The sequence below is a fragment of the Gossypium arboreum genome, chromosome 12 (genome assembly GCF_025698485.1).
Source record: "Gossypium arboreum isolate Shixiya-1 chromosome 12, ASM2569848v2, whole genome shotgun sequence".
Taxonomy (NCBI): domain Eukaryota; kingdom Viridiplantae; phylum Streptophyta; class Magnoliopsida; order Malvales; family Malvaceae; genus Gossypium; species Gossypium arboreum.
Window position 1 is genome coordinate 112,894,474 of NC_069081.1, and position 21,705 is coordinate 112,916,178.

A 21,705-nucleotide genomic window follows, 5' to 3' on the forward strand; every position below is an offset into this window, starting at 1 on the left:
TAATTTCAAAGATCAAGAGGGTTGAGCTTGTTGATAACTTACATTCCAAAGAAAATGCGACTTTCATCTGGTACGAATTGGAGATCGCTCTTCATTTCCTATTCTATAACAACACTGAGACTTTCTAATTCTAGGGCACTCAATGAAGGCTTTATTAGTTTCCTTAGAAGAGCCAAAGGAGTGAGACAAGAGGATTCATTGTACGCTTATCTCTTTGTGATTTGCATTAATGTAGTTTCAGTATGTTGTCGCTAACCATGATGTTTTCTAATTTCATGTTTAATGCTTTGTTGATGATCTCTTAATCTTCACCAAAGGAACATTGCACTTGGTTGCAACAATTAAGACTGTAACAGGACCTAAATACAAAACTGCTACTATTTGGTAACAAGTTAAAAATAGATAAGATAAGGTCCCCTAACTTAAATTGATATGGACTAACTCCCATCTCGTTATGAATTTTGGAACCTTTTAATTTCCATATTTTTATTTGATTAATAAATTTCGATCCCTTAAATAGCAACATTTTTTTAATTACTTTTAGATGAGCTTAAATTGTTCATACTTTATTATATATTTTATGCTTAATTTTTTTCCTTCGTTTTTTAATTTATAATTAACGTTTAAAGGAATCAAATTAGATCTAATGGAGCTTACCCTACAATATTAAAGAAAAAAAAATAAGTTTATTTAGGAAGCTTTTGTCAGACAAAATAGGGTTGTACTGATAACATGCTCTCTCTCCATGTTTAATCAAAAGTTTTCATAACAGGGATAGCATAAAGCGGTACAGCTTTCTTCAAAGTCATACCAAAATGCTCTTGCATGTCCAAGTCTTCTGGATTGATCCCCTGAGGAAGTTGCCAATCAAATGAAAGGATCATGGAAGCCAACATCAAATGCACCATCCGAGTAGCAAGAGGCAACCCAAGACACAATCTTCTCCCTGCTCCAAACGGTATAAACTCAAAGCTTCCACCTTTATAATCTATTTTCGACCCAATGAACCTTTCTGGGGCAAATGTAAGGGGCTGATTCCAATACTTTGGGTCTCGGTTCATAGCCCATATATTCACCAAAGCATGAGCTCCCTTCGGTATGGTGTAACCACAGATTTCTACATCAGTCCTTGCTTTATATGGTAAGAGGAGAGGGGCTGCTGGGTGCAGCCGCAGGGTTTCTTTTACAACAGCTTGGAGATATGGGAGTTCATCTATGTCTGATTCTTTCACAGTTCTTTCCGAGCCAATAACTTCAAGGAGTTCCTTCTTTGCCTTTTGCATAACTTGGGGATTTCGAAGAAGCTCTGCCATTGCCCACTCTGTAGTTGTTGCAGATGTCTCACTTCCAGCAATGAACAAGTTCTGTCCAAAGGCTTGATTGTTAAAAGTAAAACAAATGATGCTAAGTGATTCCATTGAAACAAATTTTTTACCTGGATCAAAGGCTTGATTATTTCACGATTGAGAATTGATCTGTTTTCTTCCCATTGATCAAGAAGCACGTCCAAGAAATCACCATTCCTGGTGGTTGAATCTAGTGCTCTGGCCTTCATTCGTTTATCAATCATGTCGTCAAATATCTGATGCATCCCGTCATAATGCAGCCTTGCACGCTTTCTTACTCCCTGCAAATCAAACCTCTTCAGCACCGGAAAATAATCTGATAAATTTGGTTTCCCTGCGTTCTCCACTGTCTTCCACACCAGATCCTTTAACTCTTGAGCTCTACTAAATTCCGGGTCAACAATATCAATTGAAAACATGGTACTGAAAATCAAGTTCAAAGTAGTAGCGAAAACAACTTGACCTATATTAACTTGGGTATTTGAAATTTCACAATGTTTTTTGATATGTTGAATAAGTTGCTCAACTTTTTTGTAGCGTAGGTATTGTAGAGAGTTGAGTTTTTGTCCACTGAACAACTGGGTGCTGCATATTCCACGGAGTTTCCGCCACCTATTGTCATCACTAGGGCCCCATACCAAGGAGGTTTCGAGGTTGGGCATGGAAGCAATAGCATCGGGAATCGGGCGGTCGGAGAAGGATTGAGCATGAGTTTGGAGGACTTGTTTCGCCATTTCAGGGGAGGATAGTACGATAGTTGTGATGGAGCCTAGGCGGAGAGTCATGATGGGGCCATGGACTTTGGCAAGCTCCGCGAGGGACTGGTTTGGATGAGAGCCTAGGGAATGGATGGAGCCGAGTATCGGTAGGCCAATGGGGCCTGGAGGAAGGTTTAAAGTCTTGGAGCGGTGGAATAAGGGCTTCAAAAGTAGGAAGAAGATGGAGATGCAAAATAAGATGATGTAAAATTCCATCTCGGTTAAGATTGCGACCAGGGGATGTGTATGAGAAGTGTATGCGAATATAAACTGATTTATTAAGAATCTATCCAAAAACCTTGCATTATGACTGTTTTTCCAACTTATTCAAATAAAAATATAAATTAACCATTCAAGAGCTAGAGTAGTAGCTAAGCATGCTCAACAAATAAAATACAGGCCAACCATTCAAGAGCGTAGTAGGTAGACATGCTTCCTCCTACTAGTACTAGTAGAACAAAAGGCAAATAGTGGAAGATTTAATATAATGTTCCCAACAAAGAAAAACAACAAATAATTTAACCTATTTTGTGTACTATATAGCTAAATAGGAATAGCACAGAGCGGTATAGCTTTCTTGAGAGTCATGCCAAACTGTTCTTGCATGTCCAAGTCTTGTGGATGGATTCCATGAGGCAGTTTCCAATCAAAGGAATGAATCATAGAAGCTAATATCAGATGCACCATACGAACTGCAAGAGGCAAACCCGGGCATATCCTTCGACCAGCTCCAAATGGTATATACTCAAAATAACGACCTCTGAAATCTAAGCTGGAATCAAGAAATCTCTCAGGGCAAAACGAAAAAGGGTGGTTCCAGTAATTGGGGTCTCGGGCAATAGCCCAAGCATTCACCAGAAGCTGAGTGTTGTTGGGTATGGTGTAGCCACATATTTCGACATCATTTTTGGCTTTGTAAGGTAGGAGAAGAGGAGCGGCAGGATGAAGGCGCATTGTCTCTTTGACCACAGCTTCAAGATATATGAGTTTATCGAGGTCTGATTCTTGAACAGTTCTTTTAGTTCCAATGACTTCCATTAGTTCCCTTCTTGTTTTTTGTAGCACTCCAGGTTTTCTAAGGAGTTCTGCCATCGCCCATTCTGTTGTTATTGCAGATGTATCACTTCCAGCAATGAATAAGTCCTGTTTAATATTTAATTTTAAAATTAAATATGTGAATTGAGAAAACGTAAAATTGAATGACATCTGAACACTTAACATGCACATAGACAATATAACAATATAACGATAACATACAATAAACAATTAACTATATTGTTTAAAACTAAAATTTGTATACTATTAAAATGAAAATATTGAATATTAACAATTTTAACATTAAGATAAATTAATTTACCAATATATACAATAAATATCATGTAAGAAATTAATAATATTATTATTATTTAAATTGTAATATATTAATATTAATATTCATGATGAATTTTATATTACTTCAACATTAAATATCATTAATATAAATAATTTTAAATTAGTTAGATTTTTAAAAATATTTTATAATTACATTACTTTTTCAATTTATTAATGATTTTTGAATAAATTCACTAAATTTTTTAACAAAATTAATATTATAAAAAATACTCTAAATTTAAGGGAGGACGTTTTTGGGGCTACCTTTTTAAAATGATAAATTTACATTTTAATTTCTCTAAAAATAATAAAAATTAATTTAATTATTTTAAAATTATAAATATATAAATTATTAAAATAATTTTAAATTATAATTTTATTATTATAAAATATACAATTTTCATCTAACAGTAACGTGGGTCGGTGAAATCCTAAGAAAGAGTAAGGCTTTCGCTAACTCTTTAATAAGACATAAAAGTGGCAATACTTGGATGACAAATTTCATATAAAAACAAGCTATTTGCCTAGTACAGAAACTCGGATTTGGACAGTTGTCCTACTTAAATCCCAAAACTTTGATACTGTCACCAAAAATTGACATCTTGGAACAATAATGGTGCAACTTCTTACTTAATTAGTTGAGTTGGTTGGGCTTTTCTTTTAATGATGGGCTGAATTAAACAACAGAAGGCAACCCTTACTTGCTTATTTTATTTTTTTAATATAATTAAAGTATTTTTTATGTTTAATTTATTATATAAAGATTAGAATTTATAATTGTTATCTTTAAATTTTTAAAATTTTTACTAAAAATGCAATGAATTTTACTTTCACATTTGCTAATTTATTTTATTATAGGTTAGGGATTGGCTAGTAATTCATCAACTAATCAAGATCCACTTTTTATATTTAAAATGTCAACTAAAATTTTATCTTATTTCTTTTCACGAGGCTATGTGACGGGAAACGTAACAACTAAAAGAGACTGAAATTTTTTAAAATGCTTGTATTATATCTTATAATAATAATTTAAACGAGAGGAAGTAACAATGTCGAAATCTTTCATACCCCAGTTTCTAAAAGCATTTTTCTTGTGTCTTAAGGAATGAAATTATTTTCTCATTATTTATGAAAATGAATTAAGCGAAAATCTTACCAGGATCAAAGGCTTGATATTTTGGCGAGTGAAGTCAGACCCATCCTGTTGGCACTGATCAAGCAGAACATCCAACAAATCACCATTTCTGGACACGGAATCTGAAGCTCTAACCTCCATTCTTTCATCTATCATCTCATCAAAAATCTCATGCAACCTCGTGTAAGACGGCCTTATATGCTTTCTTATCCCTTGCAAATCAAACCTTTTTAAGATAGGGAAATAATCTGACAAGTTGGGTTTGGCTGAATCCTCCATTATCCTCCACACCAAATCTTTGAACTCTTGCGCAGTACTGAATTCAGGGTCCACTATATCCGAGGAAAAGATTGTAGTCGATATCAAGTTCAATGTGGTTGCGAAAGCAACTTCCCCTATCTTGACTTGGGACCCTGACGCGCGTTGTTTGTTGATGTGCTGGATAAGTTGCTGGGCTTTTTGGTGTCGAAGGTGTTGAAGTGAGTTGAGTCTTTGCACGGTGAACAACTGGGTGCTGCAAAGTCTCCGGCGGTTGCGCCACCTACCATCGCCCGGCGCCCATGCGAGGGTCGACTCGGGGTTAGGCTGGGAGGCCACGCAATCAGGGACAGTGCGGTCGGAGAAGGACTGCTCTTGTGTTTGGAAGACTTGTTTAGCGAATTCAGCGGATGAGACGATGACGGTGGTAACATAACCTATGCGGAGAGTCATGAGAGGGCCATAAGTTTTAGCTAGCTCGTAGAGGGATTGGTTAGGGTGAGAACCTAGGCGATGGAGGGAGCCAAATATAGGAAAGTTGATAGGGCCCGGAGGGAGGCTGTGGGCGGAGGAGCGACGACGAAAGAGAAGGAACAAGAAGATGCAAAACAATAAGATGTAGGGTTCCATCTATGTTCAATGATTATTCGGCTGCTGGAACTTTGTATGGCTAAGGCATTTTAAGTAGCGATGTTGTTAAAAGAGACTTTGGCTTTTTATGCAATTAAACTATTAAACAATTAGGTTATTTAAAAAAACAAGTTTTTTACTGAAATAAATTAAAAAAAAATTATATATCAAAATAGATTGTCAAATAGATTATTTACTAAAATGGATCATTTTTTTTATTCGCGCTTATTTGACAGACACGATTCTTTTTTATATTAAAATATTTTTTTTTGTTTTTTAAATAAAATAATTTTTTTTTATTTTCAGATCAGTATAACCCGTGTATAGATACGAATACAGGTTGCGCCTATCTTAGAGGCGCGACTAGTTGAGCCCTTTTCAAAGGCGCGACTAGTTGAGCCTTTTCAAAGGCGCAACTAATTGTACTTATCTCAAATGCACAAATGGTGGGGCTCACATGTTGCTTAGTTTTTCCCTATTTAGACCCTACAAATTGTCAATAAAAGTAAAAATTAAATAAAATTATATTATATAAAATTACATTAAAAATAGAAAACACTAGCAACATTGATATTTATGGGTATTAAATAATTTATAACTTAATCTTAAATTCACCAGATACTAAACTAAACACAATATTGATATTTGTGGGTGTTAAATTTTTAATTAAAATTTTAAATAATTTTAATAAAAGCATTTGTCAATATCTTAATTCATACTTAAAATCAACAATGCATTAAATGGAATTCAAGATTCATATATTACTTGTTATTGTAGATATAAATATACATATCCCATATTGTTTCACACAGTCAAAACTCTACTCCCATTGTTCAAAATATTTCTTAATTATGAGTTTTGGAAAACGCTTTTAATTGATACTATTAATGTATTATTATAAATTCTTTAATTTTTTTAAGTTGTTGTTAAGTATTGGTATATTAATATTCTTCAATATTTCTACAATCATTATTTTATTAAAATAATTTTAAAGTATATAAATTTATGAAAAGAGTCTATTTTGATTAAACTTGGACAAATTTATATCCAAGTTGATATAAAAAATATGAAATGAGTCTGCAGTAGCAGCAGCAGATGGCACATGGGGGGCTGTTTGTGCACTGTGTGGAATAGTACCATTTGCGCCTATCTGTCAGGCACGATTAGTCGCGCCTATCTGATAGGCGCGACCCATTCTCGTGTATTTTTACTCGTATTTTGACCGATTGACGATATTTTTACATGTATATAAATTTAAATATTTTTAATAAAAATTTAAAAAATATTTTATTTAAAAAATATATATTTTTAATATAAAAAAAAGAGTCGCGTCTGTCAGATAGGCGCGAATGAAAAAAAACAACCCATTTTAATAAATAATCCAGCTGACAACCTATTTTAGTATATAATTTTTTTTAATTTATTTTAGTAAAAAACCCTAAAAAAAACTATTAAACAAGTAGGCAACTTAAGTAAAGATAATAAATGGACAATAATAATTAGATAAGGTAGCCCTACACTGGAATTATTGTACTACATTTTCTCACCACATCGACCTCACCCTGTATTCGTAAATACAATTTAAGCTTAAGCTCTCATCTAAGGTTGATATTACAACTGTTCTTGGATCGGGTTGGATCTTGAAGGCTCATTCGAAAAGTGAAAGATTTAAACAAAAATGTATGTACAAAAATTGAGTTTGGGCAAAAAATAATGTCAATTTAAAAAATGGGTTGGGTCTCAAGTAATATTTTTTTGCCTGAACTCGGTTCGAATATGCAAAAAAAGCATTTTTTTTTGTTTTTTACTGTTTTGTTGCTATTTTGTTACTATTTCACTATTATGTTACTACTGTTTTATTGTTATTGTTTAGATATTATATAACTTTTGTTTTATTGTTAATTTTGTTATTATTTTAGAGACATTTGTTTGTTAAGTTGCATCTATCTTAGTGTTATTTAAGTACACATATTTTTTTTAAAAATAATTTCAAATTGTTAGGAAACATATATTTTAATGTTTTTATAATATTATATATATTTAAATTTATATAAAAATAATATAAAAATTAATACGGATGAACCAGATTGAACTCGAGTTTTAGTATTTTTATCGAAACCGGACTTAGACAAAATTTTAAGTCTATTTTTTAAACCGGACCTACCTAAAATTTTAGCTAGACCCAACTCAACCTATAAATACCTCTAATTCATACCATATAAGTTTTAGGCTCAAGTTGTCAAATATCGAGATCATAATCAAGCTTGAGACTTAACTGTCAAGATGAAATCTTGCTACCTAAAACTCTCATGGCTAGCCAACAGTTTCAGGCTGGCTTAACTCGGAAGTTGGCCTAGTATTAAATTCGATAAAATTTAGGTCATGTTCAACTAAACTAACTGTCAATAAGCTAAGAAATGGGAGTACGAATGAAAGTGACGGCCAAAGCGGGTATTTTTTATAAAGCTACGATAAACAATAAAAAGTTTATTTACGTAATTTAATTTTCATAAGTTTATAAAGTCTAATTCGATGAGATGAATATATTATTTTTTGAACTCAATACAACAAGAGACTTAAGTTCTATAATACTCTTATATAGTAACTTTACTTTTGTACTAAAAAATTAAATTTTTTATCACTAAGTTCGACATCATTAATATAGAGATGTAATGAATGATGAATGTAAATGAGATATCTGTGCTCATAAACTGCTTAGATTCGATTCAATAATTATCAAGGTGAGTTTGAGTAACTCAAGCTATCAATTAAAAGCAATTTGAGCTTAATAATATCCAACTTAAATGGCTTGCAAGTTTATTGAGCTTTTCATTTTAATATATATCTAAATATTTTATATTATTAAATTATATTATTACCTTTAATATATATATTATTAATCTTAAGTTTAATTATTAAATCAAGTTTGAACTCAAATATGTATGAACATTCGAGTTTGAATTTAAATTTGAGTATGAAAATTCATAAATTAACTTAATTTATATCTCTAATTAAACTTAATCTTAAAATAAATATTCAAATGAGTTTAAAATTAAATATTGAACTTTTAATTTCGAATCCAGTTGGATTACCCTACATCAGATGTGAAATATTTTGGTGATGCTTGGGATTTTTACTTTTGTCTTATTGACTTGAAATGAATCATCAATTGGTCTTTACCAAATGATATAATCAAAATTTTTTAATCTGCATGACTATATTTAATTTACAGTAACTTTGAATTAATTAAAATAATAATGTAAAATTGTATTTCAACAAATAAATAGTAAACCATTTATATTCACTCGCACAGTGTGTAGGAAAAATTGAATACGAAGTAAACATCTGGTTTGCGCAAAAAATAAGCCAAGGGCCATGTTGAATAGCGGTGGGAGGTGAAGTTTTAAAATGGCATAATGGTAAATTTAGGTGTCAATGCCTGCATTTTTTTTGTTAATTTGATTTTTATTTTTAAAATTAAAATTGAATTTTATTCTTTAAAAAAATTAAATCGTGTTTTTAATGAAATTACTGATGAAAAGGTTAATTTTGTTAACTTGCAAGATAATTCATGTATATTTTCATATTAACATGATGTTATTTGCTTTATACATCATATCAATAAATAATTTGAAATATATCAAAATGAAATATTTAAAATTATAAAATTATAAAAAATTGTAGAAATTGAAAAATTAATGTGAAAGATATGTGGTTGTCATTTGAAATATCATATTAAAAATTTAACATTTTAATTAATATATTTGTTAAAAAATAATAATTTAATTTTTTTAAATGTTCATGATCAAATTAGATTTTTTAAAGAAGAAATTAAGAGTCTAAATTAGTTAAAAATTGAAAAAATAAATAAAAATTGAGATATATACTTTACAAAAATGGCTTTTAAAATCGGACGCTTTCCAACTATTTAAAACTCTTAACTTCCCACACTCAACAAACTGTTTGGGGTCGGGTTCTCTTCGTAGCTCTGCTTCAAAAAATGACTCCATCAAACATGAGCAATCAATCAATCAACACCAAGAAGAAGAAGAACAACAACAACAACAAATTACCAACATTAGAATACCAAGATGAAGAAAATGTGAAGCTCAATCACCAAGAAACTGAAGAAATTACTCTCAGTGAGAGCAAGAAAGTTAAGACAAAGCGCAAGAATGACAAAGCAAAGAACTTGACTTCCAAGAAGGGAATCGAGAAGAGAACAAAATGCAGAAGAAAGAGGAAGAAAATGGGGAATTGTGTGAAACTATAAAAGAAAAACAAGATTTAGTTCCATTTGATGGGAAGGTCGGAGTGAGTGGAAAGAGCGCCGAAGAAGCAAAATATGCGCCACTGAAATCGTTTCCTGACTCTAATGTACCAGAGAATGTTTTGGAGTGCTGCAAGGATTTTAGTAGCCCATCTCCCATTCATGCCTGGCCCTTTCTATTGGAAGGTCGTCATTTTATTTGAATTGCAAAAACTGGCTCAGGTACTTACATTTTTGTACTTAACTAGTCTTTTAATTCTTACATAATTGTTGTCTTATGCTGAATCTAAATTTATCTGTGTCGTGTTGGGGCATTGGTCTTTGTGATCAGACAAGACCTATTGACCAAACGAAATGGTAAATCATCGAAGGAGAAGAATCCACTTTGCTTTGTACTTCCCCCTTCCCTACAAGAGAGTTGGCTGAATATGTATGCATTCGTTTGACTTGCTCTTGCATTAGCAATTTGTTTATGGTATATGTAGAAACTTTATGTGTGGGCTGTACTTACATAGTTTCTTCTATTTAGATGTCTTTTTAGCATATGACATCCTTTCCTGGATTTGGTTCAAATTTTCTTGGAGCTGGTTAGGTTGGTGAATCAGTTAAACTAAGGATATAGTCATTAGAAGACCTGGTCGTTTGAAGGATATGATGAATATGGAATTGTGTCAGCTTATAAGGAGATATCTTTTGTGGTAAGTGGCTGCTGCTTTCTAGTCATTAATGTTTGGAATTATTCACTGGTTCTTCTTTCAAATTGATTTCTCATCTTAATTGGCCCCAATTATATGCCGGTTGGAATGATGTTTCAAGCCACAATAAGAACGTAACGAGGCACTGTCATTATTCAATAAAGGAAGCTGTCGTTTGATGGTATGCTCTTGCAAATTAATTAATGAACATCATTGCTCTAATATTTATTCTGGAACTGGATGTTGACAACAGCAGTGGGATATGTGATTGTTTATGGTGTTGCTATGGTCCAAACAGAAAACACACACACGCATGACACAACCCCTGGGGTTCATGTCAAGTCTACCAAGCATTACTTTTATGTTTTATTTACTTCAAGGAAATTGCTGCTGATGCTCCAAAGGCTAAAAAGTTAATATTTGACAATTCCTGTGACGAAAACTGATTCATGTATGTGGGGCTGCATCAAATTATGATGAATCGGTACATCACCTTTTTATTCTATGATTTTCCACCCTATTTTATTTATTTATTTATAAATCATTGGTTAAATAAATTACAGATTTCGTAGATAGGTATTTAATTAAAATTATTGAAAATCTTTGCTGTACAAAAAATATATATATATTGGAAGATTCTGCGAAATCTGCACAAGAGATGAGAAACAGTTTAGTCTTGTGGAAAACTGTCGCTGCACTCTTTAACGACTCAGACAATAGTATCTGACTTTTTCTATTTGTATAATTGTGTGGCTAAGGAGGTTTTACTAATTATATTCTTGTACGCCAAGCTAAGCAAAGCTGCTAATAAATCTTATACATGCACTTCGATCATTCCGACGATAGCCACGTCCACAAGCTTACAAATCATATTCCGAGATTTCTGAGAGCTGAGTTTTTTAACTTCACAAATATGATTTTAAAAAAATCATTATTATTTTAATATAAATCATACAGATATGTATCTATATATACAATCTATATTTTGAATAAGACTTATCAAGAAAATCGATGAAATCAATTAATTGAATTGAATTGATAATTTAGTTTAGTTCAATTTTTATAGTCAAATTCGATTTTAATTAGTTAATATCATTGAATCACATCACATCACATCAATTCAATTTTATTTTAATTTACTTTTTTAATATTAAAAGTAAAATAAAAAAATCGTTTAAAATTAGAATAAAATCCTAATTTTTTTAACATATAAACCCAATAAATAAAATCATTAAAACTAAACAAAACTCATTGGTGCTAATTTCTAAATATAACTTTTATTATACTTTTACCTTTTCTCTAATATTATTATTATTAAATTTTGTTATGTACACTAGTTCGATTTTGATTTGGAAAATAGAAAAACAGGATACTCCTATTGGTTTAAAAAAATCAAACCAATCTTACCATAATTTTGAATCACAGTGAATAAAATAATAATTCAAGAAAATATTTTACAAAAAATACACAAGTAATCAAAGAAGGAAAATTTTAGTATCCTCCCATAAGCAGAGTTATAACCAGATTGGAGCTTTGGGTCGATTTAAAGGATGTAGCTGTCCCATTGCCTAGGAGTGAACAAGCGTCAAGGACTGGGTCTATGGATATCGATGTTTCAGCTGGTTGTGCTAGTCGCCGAACCTATGTGTTCCATTTTCCAAGTCTACCTATCCGTGTCGAATTGCGCAGAAATTACAGATTTGGGTTACTGCGTAACTATTTCTGAAGTGTTTGCCATGAAAGTGGCTAAGGCGTCTGGAATCCGAAGCATATGCCAATTTGTTTGAATAAGTATCACGATTTTTTTTCCTTCTGTGGAATAGTCGACACAAAAGATGATATAGCTTTTAAATGCAAAAAAAAAAACGCGTATATGCCCAAACTACTATAAAGGACATAACTTTGAACTCATAAAACTATTGTATTAGAAAATTGAGGATGGCTGAAATTGCAGTATCATTTCTTCTTGAAAAGCTCACAACTTTTCTGCAAAATGAGGTGGGGCTTTTACAAGGGATCCCTGAAGATTTAGAGTACATCAAGGACGAGTTGAAGAGCTTGAAAGCTGTCCTGAGAGTGGCTGACTCGGTGGGGGAGAGTAACCAAGAACTCAAGGTATGGGTTCAGCAAGTGAGAGAGATTGCTTACGACACTGAAGATACCCTGGATGAATACAAGCTTGACGTTGTCAATGACCATAGGCATGGGCTTGATGCTTTTCTACACCAAGTTTGTTGCTTTACGAAAAACTTGAAAGCCCAACATCGGATTGCTTCCAAGATAAATGGCATCAAATCCAGAATCAGTAACTTATCTGCCAGGCGTCCGAATTTTGACAACAATGGGACTAGTGAGCAAGGTCCAAGCTCCATTGCCACCGTGAATCCATGGATAGACAGAAGAGGGGATGCCCTCCTCCTCGATCGCGTTGACTTAGTTGGTATTGACAACTCCAAAGAGCAGCTCGTCCAATGGTTGGTCGAGGGAAACTCCGGCCGCAAGGTGGTTTCTGTGGTCGGAATGGGTGGCTCTGGAAAAACCACCTTGGCCAAGCAAGTTTATGACAACACCAAAGTGAAGAAACATTTCGCCGTACATGTTTGGATCACCATTTCTCATCCTCTCAAGATAGAGGAGCTCCTAAGAAACATGGTACGGCAACTGTTTGATTCGATCAGGAAGCCGGTTCCTCAAGGTGTCGATGACATGGATTCGTTTCTCCTGAAAATGATAATCAAGGGTTTCCTTCAGCAAAGGAGGTACTTGATTGTTTTAGATGATGTTTGGCATATGAATGAATGGGAAATGCTCGATCACGCATTAGCTAACAATGGCCGTGGTAGCTGTGTGTTGCTCACAACGCGTAACTCTGAGGTAGCTTCGACGTCGTGCATAGAATCTGAAGATAAGATCTTCAACTTAGAGCCCTTGTCTCCGGACGAGTCATGGACTCTTTTCTGTAAGAAATGTTTCCAAAAGAACTCATGTCCTGCTGAATTGGAGAGACATTCTAGACGTATTTTGGACAAGTGTGAGGGGCTGCCCCTTGCAATTGTGGCCATTAGTGGTGTTTTGGCTACTAAAAGGCATACAGTTGCGGAATGGGAGACGGTTTATCGTAGCCTCGGTGCTGAAATTGAGGACAACAGCAGGCTCATCAACTTTAAAGAAGTGCTTTTGCTGAGCTTCAATGATTTGCCATACCACTTGAAATCTTGTTTCTTGTATTTAAGCCTCTTCCCTGGGAACCATCTGATTGAGAATATGAGACTGATTCGACTGTGGATTGCTGAAGGGTTTGTCGAAGCCAAAGAAGGAAAGACACAAGAAGAAGTTGCAGAGGACTACCTTAATGAACTCCTCAATAGAAGCATGATCCAGATAGCCGGGATGACGAACGATGGAAGGGTCAAAGCATGCCGCATTCATGACCTTCTGCGAGAAATCATCATTTCAAATGCTAGGGACCAGAACTTCGTTGCAGTTGCTAAAGAACAAAATGCAACATGGCCTGAAAAGGTTCGGCGCCTCGCAATACATAACGCATTGGCAAATGCACAACAGAATATGAATGCTTCTCATCTACGGTCTCTTTTTGTGTTTGATACGGGTGATCCACTCTCCTCTTCACCAACAGATACATTGATTCCTAATAGTTGCAGGCTGCTTAAGGTGTTGGATTTGCGAGCTGCGCCTATAGAGAATTTTCCAGCGGAAATTAGCAACTTGAGACTGTTAAGGTATCTTAGCTTGAGAGATACCAAAATCACGACAATTCCGAGCTCTATAAGGAAGCTTCAGGACTTGGAGACATTGGACCTTAAACATTCCCAAGTTTCGGAATTGCCAGTTGAGATCCTAAAGCTCCGGAAACTTCATCATCTTCTGGTATACCGTTATGAGTTCACCTCGTATTCACGTTTTCACTCCAAATACGGTTTTCAGGCCTTGTCAGGTATAGGAGCTCTACAATCCCTTCAAAAGCTTTGTTTTATGGATGTAAACCATGATAACGCAATTATCATAGAGCTGGGAAAACTGGTGCAACTTCGAAGACTAGGCATTACAAACATGAGAAAAGAAGATGGAAAGATTTTGTGCTCGTCCATCGAAAAGCTGATCAACCTTCATGCATTGTCGATTGTTTCATCGGTTAAGGAAGAGGTCATTGATCTGCAATGTCTTTCTTCTCCTCCTCAACTACTTCAAAGGCTATACCTGTATGGGCGATTAGAGAAGTTACCAGAGTGGATACCTTGTCTCGAAAGCCTGGCAGTGATATATCTAAAATGGAGTAGGCTGCCAAATGATGCACTTGAATCTCTTCAAAACTTGCCCAACCTTGTACATCTTGAATTGCTGCAAGCTGTGGAAGGAGACACTTTACGTTTTAAGGCTGGCGGTTTCAAGGAGCTTAAACTTCTGGGTATAGACAAATTTGAAGGGCTGAGATGCATACAAGTAGAAGAAGGAGCAATGCCTTATCTTGAAAAGCTGAGCATCCAACGTTGTAAATTGCTGGAGAGGGTGCCATTAGGGATTCAACATCTGACCAACTTAAAAGTACTCGAGTTTTTCGATATGCCCGAGGAATTGATTATGACCCTTGGTCCTGATGCAAACATTCCAGAAGTTTATTATACTTACTGGAGGAATGGAGAATGGGAGGTCTATTCTCTAGAGGGTTCAGCTGAGACTGGGAGGTCCATTAGCACTGAATCGCTTCAAAGTCGTTTTAAATGATACTAAAGTATTTCTGTTTATTAATCTGAATTTGATGGGTATAATCTTCCTTTGCTGGACATTTTTCGACATATGGTAATCAAGTTTGTTTGTTTGTTTATTGTTTTGGCTAAGTATGTATAATGCAATAATACTCTATTTCAAGATTGAAAAAAATGACGATGACCACAACGTAGTATAAGCAGATTGCGTAGAGTTAGGAATCAGCTGTGTTTCAAAATTGCTTTGGCTTTAACTACAAAATATATAGCCAAAATTTCCCGGATAAGATCATTTAGATTCAACATCTTTACCGACGCCTTGCTTTCCACCCTGCACCAAAATCTCGGTTTCTTTCTCCAAGAAAAAGCCGTAATCAGGAGAAGCTATGCATTAGAAAATGTAAATCTGATGTTTCACTCACAGCAAGTCACTCTCCAAGATAAGTAGAAACCCTTCTCTTGAACAGTCGTCCCAAGTCAACAATTTCAGATTCTCTCATCTGCTTGGTTATGCTGTCAGACAGCCTTTGAATCTGTTCTTTTCGGGACAATCTGTTTGCAATATCAACTGTTAAACTGACCATATCCCTGCTGTTGGTTAACAATCGCAAGACAGTGGCAGAGTGTATCGGGTTTGACACGAGTCTATTGAGTAATATCAGCACTTCCCGTATCAATAATGTCCTGCAGAAATGCAACTATTACATGAGCAGTCAATGTTTAAGACAAATAAAGTAGAACATCAAAGATTGTCAGCAATGTTTTCAGTATGATTGAAAAAGGATTGCAAGCATTGAGGGCAAAGAGCAAATAATGTGACTCGCAGTTGGGGAATAATCATGCAGGCAGAGCATTGAATGCAGACAATTTCATGCTAACCCAAGCATCACAGAACAATGAAACAAACAGGCATACACACGTACAGAGCCATAGCTTACCTTGCCCTGAAGGTTTCATCAGACTCTGCATTGACTGAGGCTTCCAAGTCTATCTCAGATGCCAATAGTTGCATAATTAGTGTTAGAAAATTTGCTTCTCTAGATAGCTTGTTATTCACTAGTATTTCAAAACCAGATTTTCCAGATGAGGCCACAAAAGCAAGTAAGGTGATTGCATTTTTGCGTAGTTCCAAGGCCTGAAAAGTTATTAGCTTCAGCAATCATATTCCATTACTTAAAAAAAAAAAAAAAAAAGAGCAGCAGTCTTCTAGGGAAACCTTGGATAATCTTTAGATCTATTTTTCTGTACCAATAATGCATTAACTCATGAAATAAATCAAGAATGAAACTCTTTAATGTAACCTACTAGTGGAGAACCTAGGATAATCTTTACAACTTTTTTTTCAGTACCAATCATGCATTAACTCATGAAATAAATCAAGAATGAAATTTCTTTAACGTAACCTACTTGTAAACTGTTCCCAGAGCAAGCTATACAGTCAGCCAAACCCTCAAGAATCATAGTGAATCTTTCAGTAGCAGCAGTGTTTTCTGTGCCATTAGCAGCATCAGCACTAGCCTCCGTTGTACAAGCAGAGCAGAATGTGACCACCAATTTAGGACCTTCATCCAACAAAGAACCATAAGCCACTGGGAACAGGCACAGAGATAAAATTTAGTTTGGTTCAGCTTTTATTGAAAAATAACACTGTATTCCCCGGGGGGAGTCTAAAGACATCATTCTATCCCTGGCCTTAAAACCTGAAGATCAGCAAAGAACACATACAGTCCAGGGATAGAAAAGTTCAAATGATCACAGGAAGGAGATTGAGATGGAGTTCTTAAGTTCATGCTTAGGTGCTCCCCTTTTGTACCAAAAAATTGTTCATAGAGAATATTCTAATTGAAAATGCCTAATAGTCTGTCTTGATATTTGTAATATGCTGACTTTAGTATTTAATTTGTTGCCATCCCTAAAGCAACATGTGATTTTAAAGCAGAATAAAATATGTATGATAGATCAACTAACTACTGAGTAGAAGAATAAATTTCAAGCACATTGTTTCCTTTGCATTGAAAGAAAGAGGAAACAAGAAGCAGAAAGAACAGTACAATTTAAAAGCAGGTAAAGAGAGTGCACAGCCTCCTTCTGTACAAGCAATCCAGCTTCCATTTTCAGTAGTTGTGAAACACTTTCAAACACTTCACTGAGGCCAAACCTAGCTCAAGAAAAATAACTTTTAGAAAATAAAAGTATCATATCATCCTAGAAATTTGCAAAAGAAGTACCATACAAACTTACCTTTCTCTCTCTGTGTAAGCATCACTTCTCATTAGAATGACATTCATAATTGAGACTGCTTCCAATCTTACACATTCTTCACTACTCTTCATCACAATTAGATGCATGAATTCAAAGAGATAAATCCAGTTTACATGGGAAAACAATGATGCAGAGCTAGTATCCCAACGTCCTTTCCCGCAGATATATTTTGCTTCAGAAGGTGTTACTCCAGTTGGCATGCAACTAGTGTAAGTCCCATCCATTCCAATGTGTACCAAATCTCGAGTTTCATATCCAAATATATCATCAATGCTGCTCCCAGAGTGAAGATGCTCAGCCAAGAAGTTTTCCCTGAGTAGAGTGCACTGGAAAGATCAAATCAAAGTTCATAAGCACGCAATATGGATAAAGACTTAGAAAGTCTTCCCTTACCAAAGCATAGAGCATTTCCAGCAAAATGAAAAATTGAAAAGCATACAATAGATAAATGGATAAGTACAAATCACAGCTTCATAGACAATACTACAAGTTGTTATTTGAGGGAAGGCATAGGATAAACATTTTGAACATTGTTTCCATTCATAATAAAAGGAAAATTAGATAAAAAAAGGGCAGAACTGCATAAATCCAACCCGATTTTCTGACATATTGAAAGAGATGGATTCTACCAGCCAAAGGTTCAACAAAAGCACATAAAAACCTCATGTCAAAAGGAAAATATGAAACAACATACAAGTGCTAGCCATACCTTCCTCTGGATTTTCTTTCAAAAGTTAAAAGATGACTCAACAAGACATGTAGTATACGCAGTGATCTATAGACAATAACCACCTGTATCAAAAAGGATGATCCTCAGGAATTGCCAATAAAATAAGTAAAACTTAATAATTAAACAAAAAGCACATATTTACACACAAAAAAGTAACAAATATCTTAGACGCTTTTACAAGGCATGATCAATTAACTTCTCTTCTTTTTCTTTTCGGGCTTGGTGAATGTAGGGCAGCAAGGGGGTTGAGGGAGGGCATACCACTTTTTAAGTAGTTTGATATTGGTCTATAATGTTATTAATGAGTAGAATTTCTTTCAGCAATTTCAAAAATGTTGAATGGTGTATAGTGTCATTCAATCTCTCCTGCCACTGTATCAGACCTCACTAGTAAACTAATAAAGCCAATGGCCATATTGGGTTCTCATGTTACCTAAGCAGCTAATTAAATAAAAAGCACTCATCTAAAAAAATCTAATACTTGAAATGGGAAACAGCATTTATTCCTCATAAGCTCCAACCATTGGCTCTTGATTAGGGGTCAGGTCTATTACCAGAGGCTAGGTCTAAGGCCCAAAAAACCCTCATAACTGTCATCTAATAAATGGGTGTTGAAATTATTAGAACACCTTTTCATTTTCCAACTTTTTGACATGAATACTTCATGTCAATTTAGTATATATTTAACCATGCACAATTTAATTATATCTTAAGTGAAAAATGTTAACAGAGCATTGCTTCAACAACTGAAATTAAAGAGTGCTTAAGCCATACTCATACCAAGTCCAAATAAGAAATTTGCCACTCACATTTTCAACAGTACAGAGATCAAACAAAGATTCAAATAGATCCTGCAGCTGCAACATTCCACTACTGGTCTGCAACATGGAAATAAATCAATCAGAACAGAAAACATTAACTCTTAAAAACACCGTTAGCTTCAAATATAGATCAATATGTCAAAATGAGGTCATGATCCCATGCCTATTTTACTATAGATCTAATCTCTATTAAGTTAAATAGTTCATTCTTCAGATCAGAATTTCAGGATGAGCCTTGGCACAAAAGTAAGGTTGTTGTCATTTAGATGCAGCAATAGCCCGTCTTCTAATCAAAAGTAAGGCTGGCTGTTTATGTTTGGCCCTCCCCAGTGCCCAGACCTCACAATGCAGAAGCTTAATGAACTAGGACCCACCTTATCATGGTGTAACTTTCTTTTTGGTTACAGAAATAGGGAAAAGAGGCGAGGATAGTCAGGAGTTAACTTATCATGATAAAGCTAATATCTCTCATGAGAAATCCTGGTTTTAATTGCTTATGTCTCTATACTTCTTTTGCGCTAAAGATGATAGAACAAGGTACTAGCCCTATCATGTTTAAACAACCATAAGAAACAATAGGATTAAGTAGGACCTTTGTCAGAGCAGAGTAGAAACAAGATATTTTTGCAGCTTCAGCACTAAGAAAAGGATGGATGGAGGTCTGTAGAGACATATCATCTGAGCTATTAACCGCCGGTGGTTCCATTGTTTTGGAAGGTGAGCTCATTTTAATGAACCCAAACAGGACATCAATATCTGCCGAACAAACTGCAAACAACTTGGATATCAAATTTCTTCCAAACTTTTGTTCACTTGGCAAACCCCAGATGCCCTGCAACTTCTCAGAAAGATCAAGACAAGCACTGAAATTTGTCTGAATTCCACTTGCCTGACAGCTTGACTTGACTACAAAAGACAAGGAACAGAAGCATGAAAAAATATATGTTAAGAACTAAATTAGGGAGGCAGAAGAAACAAATTCAACTATGTCTCCAATTAACTTCTCACCTGTACGTTGGCCAATCTGATCATTAAACGATTTTCTATTTGGAAACTCTTGTACAACCCCATGATGAGCTGCAACAGGGATTCCATGTTCTCTGTCATTGACGCTGATGTCATTCGCATTAGCCACTTTCGCCTCATTGTTTGAATTGGGAAATTTAAGCTGATCCTCCTTGTTTCTTTCCTTCTTAAGTTCCGAACACTCATGCTCCTAAATAGATAGAAACCAATACTTAATTTCAGCAATCTTGCAACAATAGCTTTCAGATTTTTTTTTTTTTTTTTGGGGGGAGTTGGGGGGGTGGGGGGTTATTTGGCATGCAAATTCATATTATAGTCATTCAAAACAAAATAACATACCAGGTCCGCAAGCTGCTTTGAAACACGTCCCAACTCCTTCTGCATTAAAAATTCACAATATTTCAATAAAAATTCTCTTATATAGGAAATATTTCCAATACTCTTTTTATTTTTCTTCCAAATACCCAAGTCAAAATCTGTAATGCCATCAATTTCACCGAAACATTTTAAGAATCTCTGATAACTGACTTCTTCTTTTTTCTTCATAAAAGTAAATACAGTAACAAGAGCTCAGAGTAAAGGAGCCTGAAACACTAACCTTTAGGAGCTCGATTTCGAGATCCTTGGCTTTGGAAGATCTGCCACCGCGCCGCGCTGGAGTCGTAGGCGTGGCGCATTTAGCAATAACATCACTCGAATTAGAGGCGCCGCCCAAATCAGTGGGTCTCTGGGAAAGCTCTCTCGGAGGCGAGTAACTGATGGATGGGGGCGGCGTAACATGTATGGGTTGAGGATGTGAGGATAGTGGTGGTTGTGATGGCAGATACGGTAAATAGGAAGAAGAAGAAGTAGGATTGTTTTGGTTAACCTGAGAACGAGAAAGTGCGAGTTCTTCAAATTGGATAAGTTCCTCCAAGAAACTGGCACCCCATTCTTCCAAATTTTCTTCGCTCATAATTTCCTTTTTCGTTCCTTGCTCTGTGCACTGCTTGGGTGAGAGCAAATGACAGTGCTTCTGAGTTTTCATCAGCGGTTTCTTTTTTTTTTTTTTTTTTTTAAGTTTTCAAGTTGGGCCAACTGTTGAACTGGTGATCCAGACTTGTGTCCATTTCAGCTTTTTTTTCTCTCTTTTAATTTGTTTTTGCAATTAATTAAGTACAAAATTATTAATTTTTAAAATCAACATAAAAAATTAAATATATATTTTTATTCAATAACAGAAAATTGTTATAAATATTTTATTATTGAGAGAATATCTATTAAAATTAAAATATTTTTATATACATTAAAACTTTAATTTCAATTAGAAGTCGAGTTTTATATTATTTAATTATTATGAATATTATTATGATTTGACTTCTTTTAAATTGTTTTAAATCTAATTGAATTGTTAAATTATATTATCAAATATTGATAGGTTTATAAGGTTTACTGATGAACTTTGTAGTCTATTATTTTTATATGATTGTCTAAAATGTATGATATTTGAACAAAAAATGTGGCATAATAATATTTTTTTCTTATTTAACATTTTAAAGGATAGAGTTTTGGTAGAAACATATTAGTATCATGTTGTTTTATATTTTAGTACATGTAGTAATTTTTGTTTGGATTGTTTTAAATATTCTTTATTGTTTAAATATATATTGATTGTCAATTTAAATATACGGTTTTGTGAT

At 34.4% G+C, this 21,705-nt stretch overlaps 4 protein-coding genes across 4 annotated transcripts; 1 reads left to right on the top strand and 3 right to left on the bottom strand.

Annotated features, from left to right (window-relative positions):
- Positions 1-666: 666 nt before the first annotated feature.
- LOC108479591 (geraniol 8-hydroxylase-like) lies at positions 667-2,323 on the bottom strand. The gene is made up of 2 exons (XM_017782294.2): positions 1,436-2,323; positions 667-1,364 (listed from the first exon to the last, which is right to left on the bottom strand). Exons 1-2 carry the CDS (start codon positions 2,318-2,320, stop codon positions 750-752), a joined length of 1,500 nt encoding a protein of 499 aa, XP_017637783.1. The 5' UTR covers positions 2,321-2,323; the 3' UTR covers positions 667-749.
- A 55-nt stretch (positions 2,324-2,378) lies between these two features.
- LOC108479592 (geraniol 8-hydroxylase-like) lies at positions 2,379-5,587 on the bottom strand. Its single transcript, XM_017782295.2, has 2 exons — positions 4,632-5,587; positions 2,379-3,247 (listed from the first exon to the last, which is right to left on the bottom strand). The coding sequence occupies exons 1-2, from the start codon at positions 5,496-5,498 to the stop codon at positions 2,648-2,650; spliced, it is 1,467 nt and encodes a 488-aa protein (XP_017637784.1). The 5' UTR covers positions 5,499-5,587; the 3' UTR covers positions 2,379-2,647.
- A 6,275-nt stretch (positions 5,588-11,862) lies between these two features.
- Positions 11,863-15,474, top strand: LOC108476649 (disease resistance protein RPM1-like). The gene has a single exon (XM_017778919.2). The coding sequence runs from the start codon at positions 12,402-12,404 to the stop codon at positions 15,204-15,206; it is 2,805 nt and encodes a 934-aa protein (XP_017634408.1). The 5' UTR covers positions 11,863-12,401; the 3' UTR covers positions 15,207-15,474.
- On the bottom strand, positions 15,325-21,126 carry LOC108476650 (protein SENSITIVE TO UV 2). The gene is given in 12 exon segments (XM_053023255.1): positions 15,325-15,871; positions 16,126-16,322; positions 16,595-16,749; positions 17,239-17,345; positions 17,429-17,643; positions 17,646-17,775; positions 18,159-18,241; positions 18,989-19,057; positions 19,593-19,906; positions 20,009-20,216; positions 20,366-20,404; positions 20,625-21,126. Coding segments are annotated over 12 exon segments (2,202 nt in total). The 5' UTR covers positions 21,054-21,126; the 3' UTR covers positions 15,325-15,615.
- Positions 21,127-21,705: the final 579 nt, after the last annotated feature.

What these genes read in the sequence shown, in the direction of transcription:
- LOC108479591 (XM_017782294.2), bottom strand. Translation starts at nt 2,320, where the DNA reads ATGGAATTTTACATCATCTTATTTTGCATCTCCATCTTCTTCCTACTT. An exon ending in TAATCAAGCCTTTGATCCAG is followed by an intron (nt 1,365 to 1,435) that starts GTAAAAAATTTG and finishes GCCTTTGGACAG; the next exon opens with AACTTGTTCATTGCTGGAAG.
- LOC108479592 (XM_017782295.2), bottom strand. Translation starts at nt 5,498, where the DNA reads ATGGAACCCTACATCTTATTGTTTTGCATCTTCTTGTTCCTTCTCTTT. An exon ending in ATATCAAGCCTTTGATCCTG is followed by an intron (nt 3,248 to 4,631) that starts GTAAGATTTTCG and finishes AATATTAAACAG; the next exon opens with GACTTATTCATTGCTGGAAG.
- LOC108476649 (XM_017778919.2), top strand. Translation starts at nt 12,402, where the DNA reads ATGGCTGAAATTGCAGTATCATTTCTTCTTGAAAAGCTCACAACTTTT.